This window comes from Capricornis sumatraensis, chromosome 14, assembly GCF_032405125.1.
Source record: "Capricornis sumatraensis isolate serow.1 chromosome 14, serow.2, whole genome shotgun sequence".
Taxonomy (NCBI): domain Eukaryota; kingdom Metazoa; phylum Chordata; class Mammalia; order Artiodactyla; family Bovidae; genus Capricornis; species Capricornis sumatraensis.
In genome coordinates this window covers 71862693-71879430 of record NC_091082.1, presented here as the reverse complement: position 1 = coordinate 71879430, position 16738 = coordinate 71862693, and the positions used below count along the sequence as shown (strand labels likewise).

Here is a 16738-nt window from a genome sequence, read left to right as displayed (position 1 = left end):
CAGCGTGCAGTCTCTCAACTGGGGTCCTTTTGATGTGTTGGAGCAGTTCATTCTTTGTTCTCGGGACCGGCCTGTGCCTCGGAGGATGTTGAGCGGCATCCCTGGCTTCTACTCACTAGGTGCCGGTAGCAGCCCATTCCCAGGGTGACAATTGAAAATAGCTCTAGACATTGCAGATCACCCCCGATTAAGACTCACTTACACTGATTAAAGGGTCGAGGGACCGAGAAGCTCTGGAGAAAGCATCCGAGAATAGTGGCATCAAAGCAGAACTCCATGGGAGGAATGTTCCCCCTGTAGCTGGAGTTGAAATGACCCAGGGGGCAGGAGATACTGGCTGTGCCAGCCTCTCTGCCAGGGAGGCTGGACTTTCCAGGGTCCCATCTGCCACCTGGGACACTTCAGTCACTTCACTAATTATAAGACCACCCCTCTGTTCCCGCTAGAATTCTGAGAAATCATACCAGAAAAGAGTCTCAGGCTTTTCCCAGTCATGGAGTCATAAAAGCCTGTTGTTAGAGAAGGTCTTAAGAGTAGGTGTCTGAGAACCAAGCAGGAAGTTTTAAATGGCCTCAAGGTCTCCTTTCTTCCTGCAGGCCAGTCAAGCATGTTTGCAGGTGGCAACAGCTCATTGAGGCTCAAAAATAGCCCAGGAAGGGAGTCTAGATCTCGACCTCTGGGCTTGGTCCCTGTCCCCATCGTTCAGTACCAGCCAACTAACTATGGGAAAACCAGCCCTGCCACCATCCATGTTGTTGTTCAGTTGCTCAGTCGTGTCTGACTCTTTATGACCCCCTGGACTGCAGCATGCCAGGCTTCCTCCTTCACTAGCTCCCAGAGTTTGCTCAAACTCACGTCCATTGAGTTGGTGATGCCATCCAACCATCTCACCCTCTGTCACCCTCTTCACCTCCTGCCCTTAATCTTTCCCAGAATCAGGGTCTTTCCCAACGATCCAATGAGTCACCTCTTCGCATCAGGTGTCAAAGAACTGGAGCTTCAGCTTCCACATCAATTCTTCCAGTCAATCTTCAGGGTTGATTTTCTTTAGGATTGAGTGGTTTGATCTCCTTGCTGTCCAAGGGACTCTCAAGAGACTTTTCTAGCACCACAGTTTGAAAGCATTAATTTTTCGGTGTTCAGCCTTCTTTATGGTCCAACCCTCACATACATACTTGCCTTAATAAATGGTCCTCTTCTATTCTGGATGAGGCCCGGGGCCAATCACAGTGTAGGTGGCAGACTGGTATTGAGAATTGCCATAGTTTTCCACTGTGTGTTAGTCGCTCAGTCGTGTCCGACTCTCTGAGACCCCATAGACTGTAGTCCACCAGGGATTCTCCAGGCAAGAATACTGCAATGGGTTGCTCTTTCCTTCTCCAGTTTTCCACTGCTGAGTACCAAATTGCTCTAAAACAGAGTGGCTTAAAACAATCTGGGCTTCCCTGGTGGCTCAGCTGGTAAAGAATCTATCTGCAATGCAGGAGACCTGGGTTCTATCCCTGGGTTGGAAAGATCCTCTGGAGAAGGGGATGGCTATCCACTCCAGTATTCTGCCCTGGAGAATTCCATGGACTATTGTCCACAGGGTCACAAAGAGTCAGATGCGATTGAGTGACTTTCACTTAAAACAACTGTCTCATGGTTTCTGGCATCAGGAACCCAAGTTTGGCTGGGTGGTCCTGGCTCAGAGGCCCTCAGGAGGTTGCAGTAGAGATGTTGGTAGGGATGCCATCATCTGAAAGCCTGACCAGGGCTGAAGGATCTACTTCCAAGGTGACTTAGGTACCTGGTGAGTTAGGGTTACTTCTTGGCAGGAGGCCTCAGCTCTTTGCCACTTGAACCTCTCCCTAAGGCTGCCTGAGTCCTGTCATGATAGGGTAGCTGGCTTTCCCCAGAGGAAATAATGATCCAAGAAGAACTGATACAGAGTGTTGATGTCTTTTATAACTTAACCTCAAATGTCACATTATGGAAACCTCTCATTTCCATAACATTCTATTCACTACACATTCAGCTCCCTTGGATGTGGAAGGGACTACACAGGTGAGTGAGTACCAAGAGGTGAGAATCACTGGTGCTGTCTTGGAAGCTGGTTGCACTAAAGCAAGGACTTTGGGATCAGAGAGAGAGGGATCCGATCCCAGCCCAACACTTCCTAGTCTTACAAACCTTGGTGAAGTCAGTGTCATTTCTGAGCTCCGGGCTCCTCCTCATCTGTAAAGAAAGGCTGAGTACTCACCCTATACACATTCGCTAACACTTTCATTCATTTTTGCCTCTATTTATAATGTCTGCTGGGGCTTCCCAGGTGGCTCCATGGTAAGCAATCCACCTGTCAGTGGAGGAAATGCAGGTTTGATTCTCGGGTTGGGAAGATCCCCCTGGAGGAGGAAACAGCAGTCCACTCCAGTATTCTTGTCTGGAGAATCCCATGGGCAAAGCCACCTGGAGGGCTATAGTCCATGGGGCCACAAAGATTTAGACATGAATGAGCATCACATAATGCCAGCTAGGGTCAGGCATTAGAGGTCCAAGGGGCCACAAGGTGTCAGCAGCCAAACACTCATGGTCATGTGTAATGTGAGGTGATGGGGTTAGGAGGAGAAAAGTGCTAGGGAAGGATTCTGGAAGCACAGAAGTGAGGCCCCTACCTTGTATGGTGGTTGTGTGGCTTAGAGATAATGCAGATAAAGTGCCTGGCCCATAGTGATGGTCAGTGAATCATGTCAATGATCATGATAAAGACAACAGACAGCACTGATTTCCAGGAGCCCTGATTCTTCATAGGGTTAGCTTTCTGACTACAAAGAATCCCCGGATGGTATCAGTCAGCAAACTCAGCCCTGTGGCCTTCCCCCAAACCACATGGGCATTGTCACCCTCCCTGAGAAGGCAGGCAAGACCTCTGTGCTCAGCCTCCCAGCAAGTCCCAAGACAGTTCCGCAGTTAACAGTGATGATAGTAATGGAGAGCTCTAAAGCACCCGCCACGTGCCAAACAATGAAACTCAGTGCTTTACATGAATTTTTATTCTACAAAAATCTGGAGGCAGAAAACATTATCATCATCATTTTATAATGAAACTGAGGCCACATAGTAGAAAATAGCCTTGGGGCCCCTCCACTGCACTGCCTCCATGCGTTACTGCTTAGGAGGCCGACAATCAACCAGGCCTCAGGTGACCAGCTGTACCTCCTCTCTGAAGCCCTGGAGAACCACCCCCACCCCACCCCAGGGCATCAGGCTGTGACTCCTATCACTCTGACCTGTGAGAAGCCTGCAGCAGCTCCTGGTCACTTAGTCATCCTCCATACATGTGAGGAGCCCTAAGAACTGCTACACTGTCATCAAATAGAAGTAAGTTAGGGATTTCCCTGGTGGTCCAGTGGTTGAGACTTTGCCTTCCAATACAGGGGGCGTGGGTTTGAGCCCTGGTCAGGGAACTAAGAGTTCACATGTCTTGGGGACAAAAACCCCAAAAAACCTAAAACAGAAGCAATGTTGTAACAAATTCAATAGAGGCTTTAAAAACAGTCCATATGAAAAAAAAAAAAATCTTAAAAAAGGTAAAGTAAACCCTGCCTGTTAGTTGCCATCTTGATTTCCTTCCACTCCAGGTGAAGTGTTGCCCTGGGTCTGTATTGGGTCTCTTTCCAACTCCAGCGAACTCTTGCCCATAGAGTTTCCTCCTGCCCATATGACTACATTACATCTTGTTACTCCTAGGTTCTAGAATGGGTTCCGTGAATGCATCTAGAGCCCTCTGTCTCTCCATCCCACATCTGTCCAGTCTTTGAGCCCAGGACCAGTGGCAGGAACTGGTCTGGGAGGCCACAAGCATGTATTTTATCCTGAGCTCTTCAAGGGGCCTTGAACACATCACTGCTGTCCGTACCAAAACCACACAACAGCTCTAGCCCACTCCTGACCTCCTTGGTTGTTGAAGGAATGCACACAATGCTGGAGTTTTCCATTACATGATGTTTTCTTCATACCATCCTTGTGTTAGATATAAGTCAGGAGCAATATTGATTGTACTGTATTGTAGATATCTCCAGGAGAGCTGGGGAAGGGAGAAAGGCCACCAGGCAATGTTCCGGGAGCAAAAAGTGAGAGCTCTTCCCTGCCTGGTCCCTAGATTTGGAGCAGCCTTAAGCTTTATGTTGTGGCCTGTACTCTTCTAGGTGTTATATAACATTGCTTTCATGTATGCCAAGAGGGAGGAATGGAAAAAGGCTGAAGAACATTTAGCGTTGGCTGCGAGCATGAAGTCTGAGCCTAGACATTCCAAAATCGACAGAGCCATGGAAAGCGTTTGGGTGAGTGCGCTGGCGAAGCAGGTGGCGAGAGGGTCTGCTTGGGTTCGGATTTGTTTCTGTGCACATGTCGATTGGGAAGCAAAAATGTGGTGCTTTTACCTCCTCTGAGCTCCAGGTAATGCTGATCTTGGGGTCTGTTTCCCTGTGGGATCTTGAATGTGGAAGTCTAAGAAGCTGAGGCCTAGAGGAAGAGGCAGCGGAGCCCTCCTTACGCCTCTCCAAGGGGCTCTGGTGGGGGCCCCGGGGCAGCACCCAAGGGCAGAGGCTGTGCCCGCTTGCTCACCCCCTGGGTTCTTGCAGCCTGGCTCCAGGCCAGACATACAGCAGTGCTCAAGAAAAAATGCATGGATTATAGGGACAAACGGTGGGAAGTTGAGTTTGAGCACACGTAGGGATGAAGCTTGTTCTAAATTATATTTTTAAACACCAGGAACAAGGGGGCATAAGTCAGTCTGTACATATCTGTCCATAGCTGCAGACATCAACCCCAAGAGAGCATGGTCATGGGCCTCGCTCAGGTCCTGGGCCACCCACATCAGGAGTGACAGCCCTACTTGAGCCACACAGAGTGGGAGGGGGCAGCCCCTCTAGGAAAAGAGGGTGCTGGGCAAACAGCACCCACAGACGTCTCAGTATAAGGCGACAATGAAACCAAACGGTCCTCCTTGACACACTAAGAAGTCCAGCCCTGCAGGTGGAGAAAAAGCGCTCTTGCGAGCTTCTCTCAATGGATCCGTGCATCTGTTCAGTGAGGGACCAGGGTCATCACCCCCATTTTACAGATAGGAAAAGACTCTGTTCTCTGTGTTTTAGAAACAGAAGCTGTATGAGCCGGTAGTGATCCCTGCGGGCAGGCTCTTTCGGCCGAACGAGAAGCAAGTGGCTCAGCTAGTCAAGAAGGATTACCTAGGCAAGGCCACGGTGAGTGAGGCCACTCGGTGTCCCGAGTCCCCTCTTGCATGAGCCCTGCAGAGTGAGGGTGAGGGGACCCTGGAGGAAGGGGCGCCTGCCTCTGATTCTGCCCTGGGGAGGCAGCTTCTAACCTAAGGGTTGACAAGCCCATCCTTAGCCACTGTCCACTTCTGGAACCAAGTCCCTGTGAGAGCAGATCCAGGGTGTGAGGAAGGAAGGGGTCTTGGGGAGAGCCAAGGATGGGCACACAGAGCCGGTGCAGCCTCACACCTCCCTGTCTCAATTTCAGGTCGTGGCGTCTGTGGTAGACCAGGACAGCTTCTCAGGGTTTGCCCCCCTGCAGCCACAGGTGAGGTGGTCCTGCCCTTCTCCACGGGTCTCCAGGGCTCTCTAGGAAAGAGCCAGTTTGGGCAGTGCACTGTGCTGAGCAACCTCGTTTTCAGGGCTCCTTTAGCTGAGCTCTCAGTCTGCGGAGGGTGTCTGCCTGGCCATGCTTGGTCAGGGATCTCACAGCTGGAAGGGGAACAAGATCATATCCCTGGGTGTCATCTCAAGTCCTCGGGAGCCAGCCCTCCATTTCCCCCTCAAATGCCAGCCTTCACTTCTCCGAAGTTCCAAGAGAGCTCAGCATGCCTTGTCTCTCCTGAAGCCTTGACCATTCTCTCAGAAACCTGAAACACAGCTGTGGAAGGCTTTTGCTCCTTGTCCCTTCTCAGACACAGGACACAGGGGGAGCTCTTCCGGGTGCACCCATCGGCCGCATGCAGCAATCCCCTCAGGCAGGGGTCCCCAGGGCGAACCATCTTTCCCCTCAAGCTAGGCTCAGAGACCGGTTCCAGATAGACTAGATGCCAGTGGGTCTGGAATGTGAAGGCAGCGCTTCCTTGTGAAGGGAAGCGGGTAGTGCCGGTTGAGGACAGTTCCAGCTCTGTGACAACAGAGCAAGTATCGGCAGGGGCATCAGTCCACGCGGGCACAGGGAGGGGTTTCTGAGGTTGGTGGTCCCACGGTCCAGTGTGCATACACCTGGTCACTCTGAGGGCCGTGCAGACAGCCTCCCAGGGTCAGAGAGTTGACCGCTGGCCCAGAAGATGACCAAGACTGGGGCACCGGAGGCTAAGAGGAACAGAGGAGGAGAGCAAGAGGGGCAATGATATTTGACCTCCCTCTTCATCAGAGAGTTGAAGAAAGCCTTGCAGGACTCCCTTGGGCTTTGGGGCACCCAGGGAACTCCTAGAGGGGAAAAAGCCCAGATAACTGTGCTCCATGGTACTCAGGGTAGAACCAGGAACACACTTTAAAAGGAGATTCTTACCTGACCCGTGGACCTTGAGTTGATTTTTATTTATTTATTTAAAAATTTTTTTATTGAGTTATAATTTACACACCATACAATTCACTTACTTCACTTGCACAACTGAATGATCTTGGGTATATTTACAGAGTTGTGTAACTGTCACCACAGGCATAGAGGTTTTTGTTTTTTTGGCCACACGGCATGTGGGATCTAGTTCCCTGACCAGGGATCAAACCCTTGCCCCCTGCATTAGAAGCACAGAGTCTTAGCCACTGGAATGCCAGGGAAGTCCCTTGAGTTGGTTTTTAACTACCCACAGATGTCGTGTGGTCGAGCAGATGCTAATTATAGAGCGGTGCTTTGAGAAACTATCCTAGGAGGGGGACAGAGTTCAAGGGCAGAAGCACTCTCATGATGCCATGTTGCTCTGTGACAGGAAAACTCCAGAAACCAGGTCTGGCTCAAGATAAATTGCTGTGCTGGTGAAATCTGGGCCCAGGGAGCTGGTGGGAGGTGTTCTTTTCCAGTGTTTAGTCAGGGTACACGATTGCCTTCTCCCTCGAGAGTGTTCTAATTGAGCCAGAAATGCCGTCTTCAACGTTCTGGTCTGGAAGGAGGCTTAAATTACCATTGACCGTCTGTTCTCTCTCCCCTCCTTCCCTTGTCGTCCTGGCCTCCTTATTTCTCCTGCATGTCTGATAGGCAGCTGAGCCTCCACCCAGGCCCAAAACCCCAGAGATCTTCAGGTAAGTTAGATTTAGACCAAAATGCAGAATATCCAAACTCCCAAGCCTGAACCGAGGGCAACAAAGGGGTGAAGAAGGTGAAGCTGGGGTCAGGGTCCAAACTGTGAGGAATTTAGCCTAGCACATCAGGCTGCTCCTGCTTGCAAGGCTAGGGCGGAATGATGGTGGGAATGCAGCTCTGACTGCAGTGAGGCTGACGGTGGTGACCTGGCCACAGCCGTGGGGTGGCCCCGTGTCCCCTAGCCAGCGTGCCCCAAGAGAGCAAGGGGTTGTCGCTGAAGGACTGCAGTGTCTGTGGAACACCACCCTCTGAGGGCTGTACACAGGCCTCAGGGTGGAGGAGTGGAGGGTGCCCTCCTCTCAGGAGGAGCCCCCTCAGAGGCCAGGCTCCCTGGAGCTGGGAGAGCGGAGTGGGAGGCCGGAACAGCGTGTCCTTTCCTGTGTGGACGTGTGTTCACTCCCTGAGGGCACATGTTTTCTGAAGAAGGAAGAGGAAGGACTCGAGAAAAAGAAGTCATTCTTCTGTAAGAAGAGAAGCCAAGGATGACAAAACCCACAGCTTTCTTCAGAGTTACCTCTAAGTGAAGAAGCAAGCCCAGCTTCCCCCTCCCCACTAGGGAAGGCTGTAACAAGGAGTGGAGAGAGTGCCAAAGCAACTAGAAAAAGGAAGGGGCCTTTGAGCTCACCCCTAAGCTCCCCATGTGCTGGGGGAGGCCGTCTCCACCACAGAGATGAATGCAGGGTCTGGAGACAAAAGGAGGGGCCGAAGGGAAGGTAGCAGAGTGGGAGGGAAAGGGAACCAGCCTGGAGAGGCCAGCCCGCCGCAGTCGCACATTCTGAAGTGGCTCAAATGGGACGCCCCAGAGCAGAGCAGAGCAGAGCAGGCCTTGAGGAAACGGCAAAGGGGAAACGACATCATGTAACACAGGGGAAGGCAGCCTCACGTCCCCCCACTGCCTCCCGGCCCATCTCCCCTACTCTCTCTCCCTCGCCCATGGACGGCCCCAGCTGGCTCTAGGGCAGGCATCCCCAACCGCTGGGCCATGGACTGGTTCCAGTCTGTGGCCTGCTGAGGAACAGGCCCGCACTGTAGGAGGTGAGTGGCAGGGAGTGAGTGAAGCTTCGTCTGTATTTACAGCTGCTCCCCATCACTCAAATTACCACCTGAGCTCTGCCTCCTGTCAGGCGAGCAGCAGCATTAGGTTCTCATAGGAGCTGGAACCCTTCCCCTAAAGTCAAGGTAGAATATTCTGAAATTGCCACAAAATAGAAACACAGTGCACAAGAAACACAATCATCTCTAAACCATTCCCCTGCCCTGGTTCATGGATAAACTGTCTTCCACAAAACCCACCCCTGGTACCAAAAAGGCTGGGGACTGCTGTTCTAGGGGATTTCTCCCCCACCCCCCTCACCTCCTCACCCAGTGGGTTCTCACCCGCCTTCTCCCTTGCACCTTGGCATCTGGTTGGGCCCTGCCCAGACTCGGCCACTGGCCAAGCACAGCTGGGATCCTTCCTCCTCAGAAGGGAAGGGAGGGCAGGGGTTGCAAGGCGTCATCGAGTGTTGTGTGATGTTGTTGTTTTTTTAGCTCTTGTCCCACTGCACGTGTGGTCACAGAGCACGTTCACATGCAGAGTCCTCTCGGGCCGTCAGATGGGCAACTCCCTGCTCAGGGTCGCCTGGGCAGTTAGGGGTGGGAGTGAGGCTCCCAGCTCTGGGTCCATAGTTGCTGACCCACAGCATCATGGGAGCAGATATGGTCCAGGCTAGATGGTGGGTGAGATCTCATATCTTGTGTCTACCCCTCCTCTTCTCCCCACCCTCATCCCGCAGGGCCCTGGAAGGGGAAGCCCACCGTGTGTTGTTTGGGTTTGTGCCTGAGACCCCAGAGGAGCTGCAGGTCATGCCGGGGAACATCGTCTTTGTCTTGAAGAAGGGCAATGATAACTGGGCTACGGTCATGTTCAACGGGCAGGTATTCAGAGGATGGGGGGTGGGTGGGTTAATGGCACAGGATCCTGGCAGCACATGGCAGAGCTTTTTGAGGAGCAGCATCTGCTGCCTTATATGCAGGCCAGCTGCCCCACTTTCACCTGTCCCCCCACCCCTCCCCACGTCTCTGGGTGTCCTGCACTGCTGCTGATGTCTGCATCTTTGTTCCCGCTTTTTGGCTCCACGATGCTGCGCTGCAGAAGGGGCTTGTTCCCTGCAACTACCTTGAACCAGTTGAGCTGCGGATCCATCCTCAGCAGCAGCCCCAGGTAACGTAGTGCCAAGGGCCGACCCGTTCCCTTCCCACCCTTGAACCCCACCACCGACAGACCACGGAGGAGAGCAGAGAGGAAGAGGCCCTGAGGACTCACTAGTCCTGAGCCCACCTTGAGTTGGTACCAGCCACCCAGAGCTGAACCTAGAGATGAAAGAAAAAATCCAGATGTGCTCAGTGGAGGCATCAGCAGGTCCTATTGGGCCCCCAGCTCTGTGATTCCTGCTGGTCAAGGGTGACTTGACCACAACTACAGCACGTGACAACTTAGGTCTTCCCAGGATGTCGTCTTCACCCGGAAGAAGAGTCAACGTGCTGGCTGGTGAAATCCATTCACCATAGGAAATGTGCTTTGGGGCACTGAATTAGAGCAGACCTTGCCAGCCACTGCTTCCAATGCCGCTGCCACCTCCACCCACCCACCCCATCTCAATGACCTGCCCTTCTGCCAGTCCTGGGGAGTAGTCTTCGTTGGCTCTGTGCAGATGCCTGATGGCAATAGATCCTGTCTCTAGACTGTGCAACCAGTTGTCCTCTGTGGGGTTGGCCCTCCCTGGTCAGAGACACGATGTCCAGATGACTGGAAATTTTCTAAATGCCATGTAGATGCGAAATGTCAAGTTTCTTTTGAAGGGGCAAGGTGTAGAGTGAGAGCGAGCGAGCTTAGAAAAAGGTCCTACCCTGCCTCCAATGGGTTTCCAGTGTGGCAATTGGGGTGATTAGGTAGCAAGGGCTTTGTAGCTGGAGGGTTAAGATTCTTATTTTCTCATTATTATTTCTACTGTGATTGTTTTCACCAGGCCCACTCTGCCTGCCACTGAATCAATACTTTCCTTCAGTTCAGTTCAGTTCATTCGCTCAGTCATGTCTGACTCTTTGCAGCCCTATGGACTGTGGTACGCCAGGCTTCCCTGTCCATCATGAACTCCCAGAGTTTACTCAAACTCATTTGCATTGAGTCGGTGATGCCATCCAACCATCTCATCCTCTGTCGTCCCCTTCTCCTCCTGCCTTCAATCGTTCCCAGCCCTTAGTCTCCACTTAATGTCATCACCCCTCCAACTCTTAGGAAGTTGTGTGCATCTGGCTCCCTTCCATGGTGGTCTGCAGGGTCTCCCCGACTCCTACCCCTGCCTAAGAACTGTCTGCATGAAGGTTCTCACCCTCTCTTCCTCTCCCCTCCAGGAAGAAACCTCCCCCAAGTCTGATATCCCAGCTCCCCCGAGTTCCAGTGCTCCTGGAAGACCCCAGTTGTCACCAGGTTAGTCTCTGGAGGACCATCCTGGGATTGGGTGCAGGAGTGCTTCAGGCTGCCTCCCCACGGAGGTTTCCTCTCCCAGCCTGACAGAATCTGGTTTCTTGTTCTCCCAGCTTCTGATCACGACACCCCAGAATGCCCCCCGCCCCCACTCCTGTGTCAATCACCCACCCCAAACACAAGAAAACAGAAATGCTTCCTCCCTGCCTGCTCCAGATCATGCAGGGAGGTTGGGTAAAGGCAGCTGCTTTCTGGCAGGCTGTGAGCATCCCAACTCAATCAGTTATTAAGTAGTGGGACCTTATCCCAGGAGGAAAGGTTCAAGTAATGGCACCTGTTGACCTCAAAGCGGAGTGGAGTGGTTCTTTTCAAAAGACTGAGGAGCTCTATCTAGAAAAGAAACTCTGCACAGCGCTGGAGGTTGGACAAAGAACCAAGGGGCAGACACGAAAGGGAGACTCTCCTGATATGTGGAGACGGCTGCCCTGGGAAGTCATGGACTTTTGGTCACTAGTGCGGGTTAAGCAGATCCTGAGTAAGTGCTTGGTAGAGATGCACTGAATAGGTGGTTTGTCCAGATCCTAAATCAACGACTGTCATGCCCACCTGATCACCAGAATCACTGGGGATGCTCCCCACCCCTATTTTTACTTTGAAAATACCAAATCTACAGAAAGTTTGAAAGTATGGTACAGTATGAACACAAGAATATCTTTCACTTAAATTCAGTAATTGTTAACATTTTGCACCATGTACTTGGGCTCCTCCTCTTGTTAATAAAATTTTTTTTCTAGTTGCTGAACCACTTGAAACTAAGTTACAGACTCATGACACTTCATCCTGCACTTCAGCATCTGAATCCTAAGAACAAAGATGCTCTTCTGCATAAGCACACTATAATATCTAGGATAGTGTTGACATATTATATATTATTACATAATATAGATTATATATTTCATATTCAAATTTCTCCTATTATCCTCCAATGTCTTTGACAGCTTTCTTGAATTTATATTTTCTGTCTAGGGGCCCATCAAGGATCACATATTAACCTAGGAAGATTTTAAGAACCTGGAATTAAAGGCCTTTGATTCTGTTTTTTAAGGACTGGAATCAGGCTTAGAAACCTGTTTTTCTAGATAAAAATCCCAAGTGATTCTAATGATCAACTGGGTTTGAGATCAGTGGTCTTTTTTGAGCATGCACTGCTGTTTCCATGGTGAATATCATTATACATACTTTTCTTATATAAATCATATGTGTTTAGTCACTCAGTCATGTTTGACTCTTTGCAATCCCAAGGATTGTAGCCCACCAGGTTCCTCTGTTCATGGGATTCTCCAGGCAAGAATACTGGAGTGAGTAGCCATTCTCTTCTTGGGTTGGGAAGATGAGATCTTCCTAACCAATCCCAACCATAGGATTGAACCTAGGTCTCCTGCACTGCAGGCAGATTCTTTACCATCTGAACCACTGGGGAAACCCCATAAATTATATATGTACTGCTATATTAATATATTTTATACATTAGAAAACATACAAAAGATAAAGGACAAATTAAAAATAAGCAGTTATTTCTTCTTGTGGCTCCTGGCTCATCTCACACTCACTGATTTTGTTTCGATGGAGCCCACTGCTTTAACTGACCTTTGGGCATCGTGCATGATACCACTACACCAGCAGCGCTATTATTAACTGTCCTTTGGGATCCCTCCCTAACTGCATGGGCTGGTGAGGAAGCGATGGCCCTTTGCTAATTACCTATATGCTGCCTAGAAGCAGAGACTGGGTTCATTTGTGCGTTCATGGCTTTGCCCTTCACATCTACCCAATGATTTCCACCCAAGTTTATTAAGGTTAATAATCACCCCACAGGTTAAAGCGTATAAAGTTGGGCGCCTGGTTCTAAGTGGTTTCGTCTTGTGTATGGCAGGGGCTAGCCAAGAGTGTTCATTCACCATCTCCCTTTGTTTCACTCTCACCTTCTCCATTTAGGTCAGAAAGGAAAAGAAGAGCCCAAGGTAATTTTTTTTTTTCCTTGTACTATTTCGAGTGGTAGAGAAAGGAAGAGCTTAGGTTGCCCACCTAACCATCTCTACAGGCGGTCTCCTTGGATTGTAGAAAGAGCCCCAAAGGAAGGGGTAGACCAGTTGTTACCATATATTCAGGGACCAGGGACCCCCCTCCCCACCCCCGCATTTGACAATCTCCCCCTCTTCCATGCACACACTGCCTGCTGGCCCATGGCTGGTGGGCCAGGTATCACCCATAGGAATTTTTATCCAAGTATGAGTTGAGCTGGAGGACAGGACTCTGCAGGCCCTCTCATGTTAGTGTGAAACCAGGCACTTCTGGGCTTTTCCCCGGCATGGGGTACTTACTCCCTGGGATTCAGTATGTTGCTCGGAGGAAGCCTCAGGCACTCACAGATTCCCTCTGCTGGCTCTCCCAGCAGGAAGTCAAGCTCAGTGTCCCCACGTCCTACACACTCAAGGTGCATTACAAGTACACGGTGGTCATGGAGACTCAGTTCAGGCTCCCCTACAGCCAGGTCCGGGACATGGTGGCTAAGAAGCTGGATCTCCTGCCGGAACACACGAAGCTGAGGTGAGCTGCACACAGGGAGACGCGAGGGTCCAGCCGGGAGCCCGCTGCAGGCCAGAGGATGGGCCTGCCCTGCTGCTCTCTGACTTGTTTCTTCCTCATTACCTCTACCCAGCTACCGTCCTCGGGACAGCAATGAGCTGGTGCCTCTTTCAGAATTCAGCATGAAGGATGCTTGGGCCCAACTGAAAAACTACTGCCTGACGCTGTGGTGTGAGAACACCGTGGTGAGTGCCCAAGGGCCTGTAAGGCTGAATGTCTAACAGGTCACTTCCTCCACAACAGTCGAGCATTCACCCAGTGCGTGCTGGGCGCCTAGACCTAGGCATAGTGTTGGGAACATGGCAGGTAACAACCTGGAGCTCTGGCATCCTCACCCGGGGTGCAGCCAGGAGAGGTTTTCCCACAAGAGCAGAGCAGGCCCAGGAGCCCACAGAAAGCTTCAGGTCCCTTCCATCTGCAGCCACACCTAAGGTTTGGGCTCGATCAAGCAAGGTTAGAATGAAGTCCCAGCTTGAGGCTGAGTTCACAGCCATTCTTCACCTTAAGTTTCCATGGGGAAGGACATTTAGGAGTGAAAAAAAAAAAATAGTGAGCGTTTATTTCATGAAGACGACTTGGATAACAACCTTCTACTAACAGCAAACACCTACTGAGAACTTTCTGTGTGCCAGACACTGTGCTAAGGGCACTCTGTGTATTAATTCTTACAACCTCCATAACTCTGTGAGGTATCTATTGTTATCCTGTTTTATAATGTAGGTAACAAGGCAAAGTGAGGTCCACCTGACCAACAGTACTCACAGCCTGCCTGTACTCGTGAACAGGGCTCCCATCCCGTTAGGAGTCAGGCTGCACAGCAGGAGGTGAGAGGCCCACTACCAAGTGAGGCTTCATCTGTGTTTTCAGATGTTCCCCATCACTTGCATTACTGCTTGAGCTCTGAAAGTGACAGTGAAAGTCGCTCAGTCACATCCAACTCTGTGACCCCATGGACGCTGCAGTCCATGGAATTCTTCAGGCCAGAATGCTGGAGTGGGATCTCCTCCAGGGGATCTTCCCAACTCAGGGATCAAATCCAGGTCTCCCACATTGCAGGCAGATTCTTTACCAGCTGAGCCACCAGGGAAGCCCAAGAATACTGGAGTGGGTAGCCTATCCCTTCTCCAGTGGATCTTCCTGACCCAGGAATCAAACCGGGGTCTCCTGCATTGCAGGCAGATTCTTTACCAATTGAGCTATCAGAGAAGCCCACCAGAGCTCTACCTCCTGTCAGATGAGCAGTGGCATTAGATTCTCATAGGTGCTCAAACCCTACAGTGAACTCTGCATGTGAAGGAACTAGGTTGTGTGCTCCTTACGATGATCATCCCGAAACCATTGCCACCTTACACAGCTCCAGGTCTGTGTGAAAACTGTCACTTCCATGAAACCGGTCCCTGGTGCCCAGAAAGGCTGGGGACTGCTGCTCTTGAACACCTCAGTGTACTGACAGTAAAAGGGCAGGTTATCTATAGGCCCTGGGGTCTAGAAGAGTTAAACTGACTTTCCAGTAAGAATGAGGGAGTCAGAAGCAAAGTTCGAGGCTAGAAGTAGCAGCTACACATTAGTTCTCTTGGGCTTTGTCCCTTAGTCTCCCTAGGAAAGGTTGCCATTTCTTTTTGCTGTAGATGTTAATTTTCCCTCCCAACAATGGTCCTTGAAAATCATCCATCTGCTTTCTGTCAACAAAGTGGTCCGTTATGTCATTTCAAATAAGTGGATCGTACAGTATACATATTCTTTTAATAGTCCATTTCTTTTGAATGCTAAATGGTATTCCATTGTATGGATACAACTGGCTTATTCATTCAGTTGTTGGTGTACATTTGGGTGGCTTCCAGCGTTTATATAGTGACATTAATTTTTCAACAAACATTTTCTGGGCACTAACGTCTCTAGATAGGTACTGGAGATAAAAAAAACTAGTAAGACACAGGCTTTTTTTCATGAGGGGAAGAGCAAGCAGATGACTACAAAGTTTGTGGGCAGTAAACTGATGGAGACACACAAATGCTTTACTCTGTTATGTAAGCATTTACCTAACATCAGGAGGGTATCTCACCCAAAAATGCTGGAGGGAAGTGGCACAAGTCTTCCTAGAGGCTGAAATTGTCTTGAAGCTTAGCCTGAAAATGCTGCATAGTAATTAGCAAGGTGGAGGAGGTTATGATGGATGTATGATATAGATGGAGAGAACAGGAGGGCAGACCACAAGAATCAGCACAGTGGGAAAGGGGCTCAGTGTTGTTGGGCAGGGACAGTGGTGGGAACAGTGTTGGAAAGACCACAGGGCCAGATAGGGGTAGCCTTGGACACTGCTGTGCTAGGTTGGTAGTGTGAGCAGGGAAGAAGGTAAGTGAGGTCTTGTTTTGGATTGGTAATTAAAAGGGCATATGAGGAAGGCAGAGAAATCAGATAGGCTGGCTGGTTACCGGGGTCCAGCCCTAGTTGGATCCAGGGTATCTGAAGTGTGGACGGTGAGGTGAGAGAGATATATAGATATAGAGAGAGATAAGGAAAGAATTTGCAGTTAAGAGAATAGAGGAGAGAAAAGAGGCTGATATTCCTTGCTTTACTCAGAAAGCCAATAAAGCCTCAGACAAGAGACTTGCTCTGTTCACGCAGGCCACAGGCGCCCTCTTGAATAGCGGAAGGTGCCAGCCTTGGGCTCCCTCTCAGGTGGGTCTTAGAAGCCCAGGCAGGAAAGTGAACGCAGAGAGCATCTGTGCTCCAAGGAACTAGCCTGAAAAAGAGATAAAGAGAGAAAGAAAGTACCACATGGGGAAGCCAAGCTTGTGCAAGACCCGTAACTTTATTTTCAAAAGGAGCTTATATACCCTAAGTTTTACATAATGGAAGATGCAGAGTCATGCAGGGGCAGCAGTCCTGACCCTTATTGATACCAGGCTTTCTTTCTGCATACCTTTCTGTATACAAAAGGTCTCAGGTAATTTACATTATCTTCTGGACAGGAGACCTGTTAACATTTTATGGCTCTTTTCCTTGATAAATGTTAATCAACCAGAAAACTCATTTTCCCTTGAAGTGTTTTTTCTTTAATCTGCATCACCCTCAAAGTACTAAATAAAATTACATTCCTACAGAACAAAGGTGCAGTGGGTTACAACAAAGAAAGTACTTAACTCAAAGATCTAATGTTGCTAATGCCAGGGCTACTACCTGTTTTCTCTATATACCAACTATATCAACAAATAAAAGATACGAAAACTCGGCAGCAGGTATTGGCTCAACAATGAAACCCTTAATCAGTTCTATTCTAATGATTTT

General features: G+C 50.0%; 1 protein-coding gene across 5 annotated transcripts in view; it reads left to right on the top strand.

The window, feature by feature from the left end:
• Positions 1-16738, top strand: part of NCF2 (neutrophil cytosolic factor 2) — a 36971-nt gene that overhangs the window by 14859 nt on the left and 5374 nt on the right. The window contains exons 4-13 of one of the 5 annotated variants that reach the window (XM_068986176.1): positions 4188-4322; positions 5136-5243; positions 5524-5583; positions 7234-7277; positions 9114-9255; positions 9473-9541; positions 10732-10807; positions 12800-12825; positions 13260-13411; positions 13524-13635. In XM_068986176.1, coding sequence (XP_068842277.1) covers positions 4188-4322; positions 5136-5243; positions 5524-5583; positions 7234-7277; positions 9114-9255; positions 9473-9541; positions 10732-10807; positions 12800-12825; positions 13260-13411; positions 13524-13635 — 924 coding nt within the window. Of the gene's footprint in view, positions 1-4187; positions 4323-5135; positions 5244-5523; positions 5584-7233; positions 7278-9113; positions 9256-9472; positions 9542-10731; positions 10808-12799; positions 12826-13256; positions 13412-13523; positions 13636-16738 lie in introns of all 5 variants that reach the window. The other 4 variants (XM_068986175.1, XM_068986179.1, XM_068986178.1 and 1 more) reach the window with 4 other exon arrangements.